At 35.3% G+C, this 14,158-nt stretch overlaps 2 protein-coding genes across 2 annotated transcripts; one reads left to right on the forward strand and one right to left on the reverse strand.

The window, feature by feature from the left end:
* Positions 1–1,019: 1,019 nt before the first annotated feature.
* crok (crooked) lies at positions 1,020–3,941 on the reverse strand. Its single transcript, XM_077443655.1, has 3 exons — positions 3,698–3,941; positions 2,699–2,860; positions 1,020–2,622 (listed from the first exon to the last, which is right to left on the reverse strand). Exons 1-3 carry the CDS (start codon positions 3,753–3,755, stop codon positions 2,384–2,386), a joined length of 459 nt encoding a protein of 152 aa, XP_077299781.1. The 5' UTR covers positions 3,756–3,941; the 3' UTR covers positions 1,020–2,383.
* A 4,134-nt stretch (positions 3,942–8,075) lies between these two features.
* On the forward strand, positions 8,076–9,936 carry LOC143921063 (uncharacterized). The gene is made up of 4 exons (XM_077444181.1): positions 8,076–8,482; positions 8,551–8,889; positions 8,985–9,213; positions 9,508–9,936. The coding sequence occupies exons 1-4, from the start codon at positions 8,378–8,380 to the stop codon at positions 9,909–9,911; spliced, it is 1,077 nt and encodes a 358-aa protein (XP_077300307.1). The 5' UTR covers positions 8,076–8,377; the 3' UTR covers positions 9,912–9,936.
* Positions 9,937–14,158: the final 4,222 nt, after the last annotated feature.

A 14,158-nucleotide genomic window follows, 5' to 3' on the forward strand; every position in this document is an offset into this window, starting at 1 on the left:
ATAAAATGCTTGTGAATACTATAAATTCAAATGAGCTACTTAAATTTTTTCGTTGTTTGCTCGGGTTTTTTTTTATTAAAAGTTAGTTATTTTATTTAATGAATCATTTTTTTTATTTATTGCTCGTCTAATTCGAACATGAGAAATCTGGTGATTTTAGCCGGTAATTGGATTATTAGTCACATTGCGGTGGTCACAAAGAAATTTTTTGCCATGAAAATCGTGAATGCGGAATATTTGGCACTCGAGTTTTCGTTAGTATTATAGTTTTCGTTAGTATGATTAGTATGATTTTTCGGCTGCTAGATGTTCCGTTATAGAGATTTTGATGACTTTTGGGGGAGCGCTTTGTGACCAATAATCACCGAACCTTTTAGCCATTTATCATGCTGTAGACTTCAATAAACAATAAAAATACTAGCCTCTTCTACTTTTTGGAAGGTACAATGAATAAAGATCAATATTGAAAAGTCTTAAACGATACTTTCTTTCTCATTTATTTCAATTTTTATGTCTACAATTTTTTAGTATGTAAAATTTAATATTCATATGTATATTTGCTTCACTATGTAAACATTTCCAACTGCAATTTTAGTTATTTTCATTTATTCCATAATTAAATTGACAGTAAAGTATATTTATGTTGAACTAAAAAGCATTGTGAAAAAAATCCCAGTCAATAACTATCTATGTTATCTATTCCTATTTAATGTGAGTAGGCAATTTTTTTTTCATAAAAATAAGTCTGGTTCAATTCCCAAATTTCGATGTTCATACAAATGCTTTTTTAAAGATGAATATGTATGGAAAATAATAATTCGTCTCTCATTACCATCATCCAAACATCCAATCTTTAAATATTTCGATTCCCATTTTAGTTTCATAGTGTAAACTTCAACAATATATGTACATATATACATACATATGTTGTGATGTATACATTTTCAAATTTCATACTTAAATTTCGTAGCGTGTGTGCATATAGAATACTAATCCTTATAATTAATAACACAAAGAGTAACAAATAATTTTAAAATACTTTTATTATCAGATCTATTAGCGTCAGTACAAAATTAGATACATACATATACACAAATTCAGCGTCCCACCTTTGGACATATTGGATGGTTCAGTCTTAATATAATTACAATGGAAAAACAATTATAATCATAATATACATACATCATTTTCCCTACACTGAAATAATATAGTTAACAGCTGAAAAAATAATCAACAACTTAGGGTAACAATAATTATAGAACATTCACAAACAGAAACCGTAAATCTAACATTATTTCAATGTTTCAAATTTATGATATATTATAAATATGTATCTGAGATTATTATACTAATCCTATGCACTTCTGGACGGATTTAACAATTGATAGAAAGCTTAGCTTAAAAATATCATTTAAACAAATATTTAAGCAAACTGAAAATTCAAGTCTGAATAAAATAAATAAATACGTGCTTCAATAAATTATAATTTTAAAGGCAAAGATTTATTCTTATTAAGGCCACGAATTTTTCTTATATATTCAAAAATTTGTAAAAACATAATTGATTATTTAAAATGGGCGGAATGAATTAAGACAACATATTCCACTGATATTATGCATTACTGGACATCTTTAACAGTTGATAGCAAGCTTAGCTTAAAATATATCATTCAAACAAATATTTAAACAAACTGAAAATTCATGTCTGAAAAAATAAATAATACATGAGTTTCAATAATTTATAATATTAGACAAAGATTTATTCTCAAAAAGGCCACGAATTTTCCTTATACATATATTCAAAGAATTGTAAAAAAACATATACAAACAATTATTTAAAATGGACGGAATGAATTATGTTCATCTGTTGCATTAATTTAACAAAAAATATAACATACGAAACAATCACAATTGCAAAATGTCAAATACTGAGTATATGTATTTATCATAATATACTAAAAAATACAATCAAATAAAAGTTTTACGCATACATAGAAAACTTTTATATAAAAGTATTCACACATGGATTTTTTTTTTGGTAAAAAAATAACAAAAATCAACATTACATGATAATTTATATTCTTAAGAATTTGTACTTCTTTAATATAACATATATATTTTCCATTTAAAATATATACAGTATTAAATTATGTGGAATGAAATGTCTGGAATTGAATATTATTTCTGTATAATAAGAGTAAATATTTCGAATGGTTTATTTTAAAAGTCATCAATGGAAAAGTTGAGAATCGATTACAGATATATTGACTGTTAACTGTGATTTTTGTATTCACAGTCAATATTTATATCTACACTGTAAATTCACATCGATGGAATTATTTGTGCTATATTTTGAACATAATGTAATTGTCGTAACACTAAATTTAAACTTTAAACATAAAAATTGCAGACATAAATGTAGCAAGAGCGATCAATAAAATCGTTATTGCACTGTGCGACTTGTGTGATATGGCAGAATTACAACCGTCCTTACTATTGCAGGTGCAATACTCTAAAAATATATTGTAAGTTCCTGTTCTCATTATACAGAATCGTTCATCACCGCCGAGACCAGGTTCGCCCATATACGCACAACTTCTAATATATCTCCATTCTCCGTTAACTGAAAAAAAGTAAACAGATTATTATTACAACACACGAGAAGTAAAAATAAGACGATGTGAGAATTGATTACGTACCTTTTTGCCTAATTTTTCGGCACATTGTTGGTCTCACACCGGGCAAGTGTGGTAGATACGGTTCTTTGGTGCAGTCTGTGATAGGTACTGTACTGTTGTCGAATGGATCGGCACATTTTGGATCGCTATCTGATCTGCAAACCCAGCATTTAATACTCCAGGCTAAAAAGAAAAACAATAATTTGATTGAGTAATTTATTCGACACACTAAATTGTGGATTGGAATTATTTAAAATATAGTTTAGTAAAGTCATGGGTACTAATTGGTTATATGGGCGCAACCGAGCATCAAGTATTCACTATGTATAGTGTATATACTTGTTAACGTATATAACCGATATGTACCCATACTTGTATGTAGTAGATATTCAGAAACATATTTTTTGACACTATATGTAGTAGATATTCAGAAATATATAATCCAGTCGGTGAGTCATACATTTTAAAGGTTATCGATATATATATATATATATATATATATATATATATATATATATATATATATATATATATATATATATATATATATATATATATATATATATATATATATATATATATATATATATATATATATATATATATATATATATATATATATATATATATATATATATATATATATATATATATATATATATATATATATATATATATATATATATATATATATATATATATATATATATATATATATATATATATATATATATATATATATATATATATATATATAAACTAATACTAAAACACCATTAATGAACTAAGAAGAGGTTAGTAAAAATGGGATTTGTTGAGTGAAGTAAGTGCGGAAGGGGAGGTGGGATGGGGGGTGGGGAGGGATTGAAATTTGTGCAGTGTTTGTGATGTGAAGCAGTAAGTGTTGAGAGTGACGATTGCAACGCAAATAAAGTAGCGTAAAGTGACAGTTGGCGGGTGAATGTGTGAGTGTGTGAGTGGGTGGGTGGGCGTGGCGTTGGGTGGGGCCGGCTCACTCACTGGCGGGCACGACGACGACGACCATCAGCAGAGAGACGAGGCGCCAGTGGACCCTCATCTTCACTCACTTCTACCTCCACACGTCTCGCTCGAGTGAAACTTCAAGTCAACCGCTACGTGAAGTCAACTGACTCACCGGCCCTGCACTCGCCTGTCGCCCGTCGCTCGTCGCTCGTCGGATCTCGGATGTAAACAATTTATAAACGAACACGACCAGTGCTCGCACCTGCTGCAATAACCCAGCACGCTAGCCAACACTACATACAAACCTTTACACGGTGTACACGGTGCTTATTATCGCTATTTCTGTATCATTCTCGCCTCTGCTGTGCTCCAAGTGTCGAACTTACACATATTTGTAAAGCAGTAGTATAGTTGCGATATAAAAATGCATCTACCAATACCAATACACAGAGGGGAAATAATAATCTTTCATATAACGTTTACAAATAGAGAACGTTTATCCACGGTAAAAGTGAGAACGCTCGACAGAAAAAGCGGGGCTAGATGTTGGTTGCCATTATGCCGGCGCCAGACATGTGTTCAAAGATGTGATCAAATAAGTGTTCACATGTGTGGCACGGGTATTTGGGTTCGGTGATTACTGGTCACAAAGTCACTAAAATCTCTATAACGGAACATCTGGCAGCCGAAAAGTCCATCATACTAACAATAACTATCATACTAACGAGAACTTGAGTGCCAAAGATTGTGTATTCGCAATTTTCATGGCAAAAATTGTCTTTGTGACCACGGCAAAGTGACGAATAGTCCTGTAGGAATCTCGTCATCGTCATCGTCATCGAAACATTCGAGAATATTCCACAACAACTAACCACATTCCTCGCAGAACTCGCACACGTAAACAACACGTGCACTTCTTGGAATCAATCGCCAAAACCTTCGAGACAGTTCCACCCCTCACACTCGAGCGGAACAAAACCAGTCGAAGCACACCTGCAGCCAGTGGCGGACTGGGACTGAAATCAGTGCATGCCAGGAGTCAAAGGGGGCCCACCCAGGGTTAAAAAAAATTGTCCCCCCCCCATATAACAAAATTTTCTTCTTTCCACCACGCTAAAATTCAAGGGAAAAAATAAATGAAATTTTCAAAAATGGGAATAAACAAATTTAGGTACAAGAAAAATGGCAAAAGCAAAATAGATCCATAAATTTCATTGTATATTTCGTTTTAACCCTTGTCCTGGGTAAATAGAATGCGGCATAAAAGCGGCTTTTTCAGCTTTTTCTTGGGGGGGGGGGGGGGGGGGCAGGCAAAGATTGGTCAAATAGAATTTTTTTTCAAAAAATCTTTTTTATATCGGAATAAAAATGGAAAATATCCTTTACTTTATTGCATTATAAAATATGAAAAAATAAGCTTATTTTTGAAAAAGTAATTATAAAAAAATATGTAAAAAAAGAAAAAAGCGCCGCCGGCGAAAATTTTTTTCCACAAATCTTCACATGGTCAACATTAATCGACCATCAAACTGAGTCATCAAAAACTATCAATAAACTTAATTTCTACCAACTGTCTTTTCACTTTATCTATGTACATACATATGTACATACGTAATAACAATAGATAAAGTTTTTTTTTGTTTTTCTTCAAAGCACATAGCAGCGACTATTTTATTAGTTACCCAAAAGTAACATACATAAGAAATAAACGTAGCACTCATAGATCCTTAGTATCTCATTAATCATTAAATTCAAAAAAATGCATAATACTTTCAATTAATGTCAATCGAAAATCGGGATTTTTGGGAGGGGGCCCCTATCCTATATTTCTATTTACATGGATGTGTCTAGATTAGGAATAGATTTTATATTCGGAAACTGTTTAAATTTGTGTATTTGAATCTTACTATATCATCGAAGTATAATCAAATGTTATTTTGAAAATATGAAGTAAATTTAAATCGCTGGTTTATGATGAATCGTCGTATCAAAATTGTTTTAAGCAATTCTGTTTATATTATTCACGTAAATTTGTTTATTCCCATTTTTATTTCAGTAGTTAGTTGTTACATAGGTATTTGTATATACATAATATTGACGTTGGAAATGGGCCCGGCAAAAGGGCCCACGCAAATGTTGAAACTTACATTTCGAGCCTAATAAAAAAAGTTAACCGATCCTTGGGCTGTTAAAGCAGGTATTAGTTGTTTGTGTATATCGTAAGAAATTTATTTTGTTGAAATACCCAAACTTTAGGTCCCAAAGTTGCAATATCCTATAAATAGTTAAAAAGCTATTTAATTTTACTGAGGGCCCATATTTTCTAACAGATAATGGGGCCCACATGCCATCGGGCATGTTCGCTTGTATGGCCAGTCCGCCACTGCCTGCAGCCATTAAACTAAACTCAAGCGGAACGCCCCTACCAGTCGAGCGGAACCAAAACGGTCGAGGCACACCGCAGCCATTAAACTACATCGAGCGGAACGGCGCCAATCATTCCAGAAAATTCTACCCCTCGACAAAAGCACATTCCTCGCTTACGCATCAACAACCACCACCATGGGTCAGGCGATACCAGAAATACTATAAAAGGAGGTACAACCCCAACAACGCCAGTCGACCCACAGCAGCAAGCGTCGACACACAGCAGCAGACCAGTCGACATCCAGCTCCTGACCTGCCACCACTACACTACGTGGACTTGGAAGATCAACCAGCCGAACGAGCCAGCAACACACTGCCGTATCCAGAGACCTTCCGAACATAGCCGAACGCCGAGCCAGCAACACACTGCCGCATCCAGAGACCTTCTGAACATAGCTGAATGCCGAGCCAGCGACACTCTACCATATCCAGAGACCGCTGAACGACATACTTTTGCCCAATTATAATACCTTTGTACAACCATAGGCAAACAATAAAACTTTATTAAAACAAGCACAACAGTGTTTCGTTAGGCTGGGATACGGTCAACACACAGTACCCCGCCTACAGTCCAATTACCAGTATTTGATACTATTGTCACATATTTGATCACTTAAGTGCGCTTTGACGTTCCGTGTCGGTTTTTTAGCGCACATCAAAGGGATAAAAGTCCAAATGTTTGTGTGCCTGCCACACTGCGCGAAGCCCAGTTGCGCGAGCCTAGTTGATCAAATCTTTGAACATATATCTGGTAGATATAACAATATGTGACCAAATGTGTGAGCAAAGTCTTCAAAGAAGTGATCACTTGATCAGTTGAGTTTTTAAGAGGGTCGTTTATTTATATTCAGTATACAAGTTTATTACAAGCATAGTATATTCGCGGGGAAGTGGGCTAGTTGTACACTTCAGCGAAATGGCTGGCTGTACTGCTGGCTGAACTGCTCTGGATTATATACTGGTTCAGTGATGTCATAATGATTTCAGGAGTTCCTATTAGCTGAAGGTTGTCCTTTGTCTCCGAATGATGAAATCATGCTTCTGGAAGTTTCTACGGGCATGTAATTCAGGTCAGGTCATTGTGTAGCTGTACCTCGAGGTCGCTCGGTGTGCGATGGAGTAATATAGACTCATATTTAAAAGAAATTTATGAATATTTTTTACTTTTAAAAACTATTAAAAAAAAACAAAACTTCTCTATATTAGCTCTATATTACGTATATGCTTACTGCAAAATTCGCCGGAATAGCGTGTGATATGCTTTCTCAAAGAAATTGCAATCAATGTTGACTATTCTTCAGTAGGTCAGTATTTATATTAAACGGTCAGTATTTATATTAAATGGTCAGTACTTAAACATAAATGATCAGTATTAATGTTAAATGGTAAGTTTTATTTTGAAGAATGCTCATTATTACTTTTTGGTTGGCATATATTTTTTTTTATTTTATTTTTTATTTTATTTATTGAAAAATCAACAGACAACATATATACAAGATTGATACAATCTTGATGGTTCGGTGATTATTGCCCACAAAGCGCTCGCCCAACAATCACTAAAATCTCTATAAAAGAACATCTGGCAGCCAAAAAGTCCATCATACTAACAATAACTATCATACAAACGAAAACTCGAATGCCAAATATTCCGTATTCGCGATTTTCATGGAAAAAATTAGCTTTTAGGTGATCGCAATGTGCGTAATAATCCAATTAACGATATTGATAGACAATTCCATTCAACAGGCATTGCTATTTGCTCTGGCGAATAGCAAAGCCTGTACGACAGATTTCAGATTTTTGTCCGTTTGTTATTTATACTAATATTTGATAATATAATACTGACCATTTTGTTAATAAAATACTGGCCGAAAACTGCTTTATATATGTACTTACCGACGGTTCGGTGATTACTGGTAGTTGACCGATTTTAGGGTATGACCAGTTTTCTCGTGACTGATTTTAGGGTGTGACCAGTTTTCTCGTGACCAGTTTTAGTGTGACAGGTGATCATGTGTGAGCGATCTAGAGCGACCGGTTGTCCTGTGACTGGTTTACATATGACTAGTAGTCGTTTACCCTTACCGACATCGAATAAAATACTGGCCATTTAATTTGTTGCCCATACCTATAGCATTCCTGTAATGCTAATATTGGCAGCTTGGTTACATGTCAAGTATGTGTTCAAACGTCAGCATCGTATGTGGGACGCCGTGTAATTTGACAGATAACTGTTGTTGATTGAATATAAAAACTATATATATAGAGAAGTAAGAGACGGGAGGGAGAATGGAGTGTCGTCTTTGTCTTCATACTGAACCAGCTCCGTCTTCAATTTCCATCCATACTAACAAATCATTAGTTGAAAGCATTCATAACTGCAGTCAGCTATGGGTCAGTTGTTTAATTATGAGTGATAAATGTATAAATAAACGGTGAAAATAATAATGTTTCTATTTCAGATAAAAAAATTCAAAGGAATGCCAAACACGATATGTCAGTCTTGTAACTCGAATATTAAAATGTTTAATAGTTTTAAAAATGCCTGCATCCGAAATGATAAAATTTCGAGAGCCAAGGCTGAGGGTAAAAATGTTAAATCAGAAGAAGTAATACTCGATGATTTAGTTTGGGAGAATGAATCTGCATGCATTGGTCTCTTATCACGTAATAATGTAATGGTTGACATAAAGTGCTTTGAACAACAGAATTCCAGTCTAGAAGGAGAAAGGCTAAACATCAATAAATTGTTGGTAACTAATGAATCAACGCATAATATTACCGAAGGGAGTTTAACAAAGGTAATCGCTGTTTATAATTAATAGTTCCTTATACTAAAATTGAAATTTCTTTGTGATTTCAACTTCTACAATTATTTTCTTTTGTCACATTTCAGAGTTTAACAAGTAATTTTTCCGATAATACAGTCTGCGTTGCACCTGGTTATCAACATAATATTGATACAAAAAAACTTATCATCGAAGTATCAAAGAAGAAATGTTTGTGGGACTCCACAGCTAACGACTTCAAAAATCGTGAAACTAGACTAACTTCCTGGTTGGAAATAGCTGCAAAACTAGTCCGAAACTATGACAGCTTAAACGAAGAAGACAAAAAGAGAATAAGTAGGGAAAATTCGTTTTATTTTCAAAAACAGTCTTTTTGGCTATAATAAAATCAAATTGAATGTCGAATTTTATTCCGAAATCCGTAGAAAGTTGTTATATTAATTATCGATCACTCAATTACAGAAATACAAAATTTCGAAAAATATAAATTCATATTTGCAAAAATTTGCTAGTTTAATCGCCATAAAGTTTTCGACAGAGGATCTAAAATCTTATAACTGTGTATATACATATCTACATCCATAGATTTTATTTTGAAATTCTAATTAGGTGTACTTTTTAATTTTTCAGTTAGTAAAGTTCAATACCAGTGGAAACATGCTCGAGACTGTTATAATAAAACTCGATTAGCGAAGAGACATTTAAAATCTGATTCAGAAACAGAATTAGCAAAAACATACATATTTTATGAGCACCTTCGATTCTTAGATAAATTAAAGGAATCAGAAGTTCTTCCATTAACGAAAGCTTCCATTGAAAGCTCAAAAAAACTGAAGGCAAGAGAAATAAAAAGGCGAAAGTTTGAAAACGACGCAGATTTTAAAAATAAATTGTACAATAGTGATATTGAATTTTTCCAATCGACACTCCCCATAGTACGTGAACTCAATGAACAAGAGAAATTCCTGTTCAGATCGAATGTCATTGATGAGCTACTAAAAATTAAACACAAGAAAGCTCGTTTACTAAAATAAAAATTCCAATATTTTAGATAACATCACCTGATTATTTCAAAATTAATTTTAAAATCGGAACATTACAAATTTTGATCTTATTGAAATAATTCGTACAATCGTACAATGGGTGATTGTTGTCTCATGTGGCGTCAACTTTGTTTCTATGCGATTAATCGCATCGAAAAAAGATTCGCTAGCTTAGAGCAGTTGCTGCGAAGCTCATCATATCCAGTACTTGCTAGAGGTGATGTGCCGCCTCCTCCTGTCTCTTCTGTTGCTGATGTAGCTGGGGTGATCGGTCACTCCAGGCATAAGAAGAGGAAGGGACGTAAGACTGGTTACCATCTTGGTGTTGGTGGGTCTGGACAACAGATTGCCCGATCTTCTTTGGCTGAGCAACCTCCACTTCGGCGGAATTTCGAAGTGGGAACAGCGGCTGCTGGTGTTATTACTTCAGTAAAAAGACTTGTACATCTATGGAACATCTCTTTGGGCACATCGTGTGATGATGTCTTGGCACACGTTACTGCCATTTGTGGAAGTAAGGACAACATCGTTGTTCTATCCCTTAATGCTCGTGGAACTTATGCTTCCTTTAAGGTCTCAGTTCCTGCTTCTGTGGCTGATCTCTTATTTAAATCTTGTTCTTAGCCTGCTGGTGCCCACTTTGGGAAATATAGGGATTGGGGAAGAAGTAATAGGAATGATGGAAGTAAATCTACTACCGCCTCCACTTCTCTGTCTCCAATTGAAGATGTGTCATCGAATGTCCTGCGCCCTAACGTCACGTTCGCGGAGGCATGTTCTGGAGCTAGTTGCTTGACGCTCTCCATGGACACTTCTGCTACTGTTGGTGATTCGACTGTGGCAGCGGTCTCTGTGGCGTCGATCCATGCCGCTTCTCTTGCATCTTCTTCATTTACCCGTTCAAGTGCATCTATTACAACAGACACCATAATTTCTGGTCCTCATAGTCGTGATACTGTATTGTGATACTGCATTGACTGTTGGGGTTTCTTCTCCCTCTTCTGCTTTGTCTCCGTTGGCTGATCCTGTGACTGCTAAACAGTCATTTCTTGCAACAAAGAGACTCACGCGCCAGACGGATAAATTGAAAATTGGTGCTATATTACCAAAACGTAGTGTTTGTGACGATATGGTGGCGCTGACCGAAACATGGTTAACGCCTTCGTTTTTAGATTCGGAATTATTTGACTCATCATGGACAGTACATCGTCGGGACAAAAAAGGACGAGGGGGTTGGGGAGTTATATTTGCTTATCGTATCTGGTTGCCATCTGTCAGTATGAAGAACTGTGGAACTCCTTCTGGTGAGGACTTATGGGTGAGAGTCGATTTTGTATCTTTGTTTTTTTGTGTTTTTTACATTCCGGCCGCTGCGAATGAGGATGTATATGACTTATTGTTTACGAATATGATGAATGTACGCGATTTTATGAATGAGCGTGACATTTTGTTAATAATGGGTGATTTTAATTTGCCTAGTACTGATTATTTCTTATTGCGACTTAGTACAGGTTGGTTCATTAGTCCAAGTATACTCGATATTATGTAAGTGAATAAATCTAATGTGTCGGCAACGATGATCCAATGCCCAAAAGAAACTGCGATCATCCCTGAGGACCTATGTATATCATGATACATTACAAATTGAGCTTCTGTTTTTATCTTCTGTGAGAGCGGCTTCAGCTTGTTCATCTGTGGGGATTTCATCATTGCGATAGAATTTTGCTCGTATTGATTCTGAATTAATTTTTAATGAGGTTCGTGCTATTGACTGACGCCAAATGTACCTCATGAATACTGATGATGTTGTTGAATTTATGTATGAATCACTTTATAATATATTTGATAGTTATGTTCCTCGGTTCATCAGTTATCCTAATTCAGAACTACCTCGTCGGGTTTTCCCACCGCGGTTTGGGTACAAACTTATAAGAGATATATACGTGCAAAATGGTTATCTCATAGAAGATGGAAACGTAGCCAATCATTTCGTGACTATGAGAAATTCCGGATTCTTAGGAAGATCGTGAAACGTGGTGTGCGTGAGCGATATACTGTCTGTCTCAAAGAGATGGAGAGTACTATCGCGAGTAATCCTCGCCACATTTTCAGATTGATTAGGAGTCTTATATTTCACATGGCCTTGAGCATTCAGTCTCATATAGTAATACAAATTATGAAGGTCTTGAAATCGCTAATGCTTTTGCTACATTTTTTAGCTCTGTCTTTGATCAGAGAATACCATCCCTTGATGCTAATTTGACTTCCCAAATTGGTGCTGAGGGTGTCGATATAGACATTCCACGGGTCTCGCTTGGAGATGTTAGGATGGCAATTTTGAAGCTGAAGGGGTCTGTTGGGCCTGATGGTGTGCCCCCTGAAGTATTAAAGGCGTGTTATAATTCGCTCTTAGAACCTCTCTTTAACCTTATTCTTGGTTCTGGTAATTATCCTGAAAAATGGAAATTATCTAGAGTCATTCCTATTCATAAAAGTGGCTCTAAAAATGACGACGTTAAATTATTCTATGCTGTTAAGGATGAGAAGCAGTATAATTTTATAATATATAGCAGTATAATTATATATAGCAGTATAATTTGAATTTTCACAATGGGCGATTGTTGTAACATGTGGCGTGAACTATGTGTCAATGCAATTGATCGTATTGAGAAAAGATTTTCATCCTTAGAGCAGTTAATACGAGGCTTGAATTCTCCTGTACTTATTAGAAGTGTTGTGCCTTCTCCTTCTGTTTCTCTCGTTGCTGATGCAGCCGTGAAGATGGGCAAAAAGAAAAGAAATAGGCGTAAATCTGGTCTGCGAATTAATCATGAAAAACCTGGACAACCCGCATTACCTGACCGACCTTCGGCTGAACAACCTCCACTTAGACGTAAATTTGAGGTGGGAACAGCAGCTTCTGGAATTATTGTTTCCGTCAAAAGGAATGTCAATATACATATATGGAAGCTCTCATTGGACACTTCGTGTGACGAGGTTTTGACTCACGTTAGTGCCATCTGTGGATTAAAGGATGGCATTGTGGTTTCCCCTCTTAATGCACGAGGATCTTATACATCCTTTAAGGTATCTGTTCCTGCTTCTGTCGCTGGCCTGTTATTTTCTGCTGGTTCTTGGCCTGCTGGTGTTCATTTTGGTAGATTTAAAGATTGGGGAATGAGCATTAAGAATATAAAATCTAATACTAATACTACTTCTATGTCTGCCACTGACGTTGTTTCATCATTAGAGCTGCGCCCAAGTGTTTCATTTGCTGATGTTTGTACGGGAGCTGCTAGATGTTTGAAGCCTGATATTAAAACTACGTCTGCAAGTATTAGTGAATCTTCTATGGAAACGGTCGCAGTGACGTCGATGTTTGCCTCTTCTCCTACATCTGCCTGCTCAAATGGTCCTGATAGTCGTGATTCTGTTGTGACTGTGTTGGCTTCTTCTTCTGCTTCCTCTTCCGTTTCGTCTCCATTGGCTCAACCTCCGTTGGCTCAATCAAAACTGCCATTTCTTGTCTCAAAGAAAGTCACGCGCCAAACTGGGAGACCGAAAATTGGTAATTTATTACCAAAATGTACGAGGTCTCAGGACAAAGCTGGCTGCGTTGAATTCAGCCGTTTCTACTATTTGTGATGATATGGTAGCACTAACGGAAACATGGTTGACTTCATCATTTTTTGATGTTGAACTTTTTGATTCTTCCTGGAGGGTGCATCGTCGCGATAGAGTAGATCGACGTGGTGGTGGTGTATTATTTGCTTGTCTTGATTGGTTTCGGTCAGTCCGGATGACAAATTTTGAAACTCTATCTGGTGAGGACTTATGGAATTCATAACTTGAAAATCATAATCGAGAAAGAATATTACGAAATACAAAAACCTTGTAAACATAGAATGAATTCAAGACGATAAACGATATATAATAATAATAATAATTATTTTTAGTTGTTTGTGTATATATATGTTTTGTTTTTGTTATGTCTAATTTATTATTTTGTTTCTTGTCTTTTCTGTTATATTTTTGACCATTGTGGCGCATTAGGAATTCCTGTAATGCTACAACGGTCCAAACTTTAAATAAATAATGCGATTGTGTGGAATCCGTATGAAGAAAATTACTCTCTTATGATCGAAAAAGTGCAAAAAGCATTTCTTCGCTTTCTCTATAGGAAAGAGTTTGGGTATTACTCATATTTCTACCCTACTCCTTTCCTTTTGGGCATGCTT

Source organism: Arctopsyche grandis, chromosome 13 (genome assembly GCF_051622035.1).
Source record: "Arctopsyche grandis isolate Sample6627 chromosome 13, ASM5162203v2, whole genome shotgun sequence".
NCBI lineage: Eukaryota > Metazoa > Arthropoda > Insecta > Trichoptera > Hydropsychidae > Arctopsyche > Arctopsyche grandis.

Bases quoted from the DNA above. Each gene is read 5' to 3' on its own strand.
- crok (XM_077443655.1), bottom strand. From the start codon at position 3,755: ATGAGGGTCCACTGGCGCCTCGTCTCTCTGCTGATGGTCGTCGTCGTC. The intron at 2,861-3,697 runs GTGAGTGAGCCG...TTTTCTTTTTAG, and splicing joins CGTCGTCGTCGTGCCCGCCA to CCTGGAGTATTAAATGCTGG. The intron at 2,623-2,698 runs GTACGTAATCAA...ACTTTTTTTCAG, and splicing joins CCGAAAAATTAGGCAAAAAG to TTAACGGAGAATGGAGATAT.
- LOC143921063 (XM_077444181.1), top strand. From the start codon at position 8,378: ATGGAGTGTCGTCTTTGTCTTCATACTGAACCAGCTCCGTCTTCAATT. The intron at 8,890-8,984 runs GTAATCGCTGTT...GTCACATTTCAG, and splicing joins CCGAAGGGAGTTTAACAAAG to AGTTTAACAAGTAATTTTTC. The intron at 9,214-9,507 runs GTAGGGAAAATT...TTAATTTTTCAG, and splicing joins AGAAGACAAAAAGAGAATAA to TTAGTAAAGTTCAATACCAG.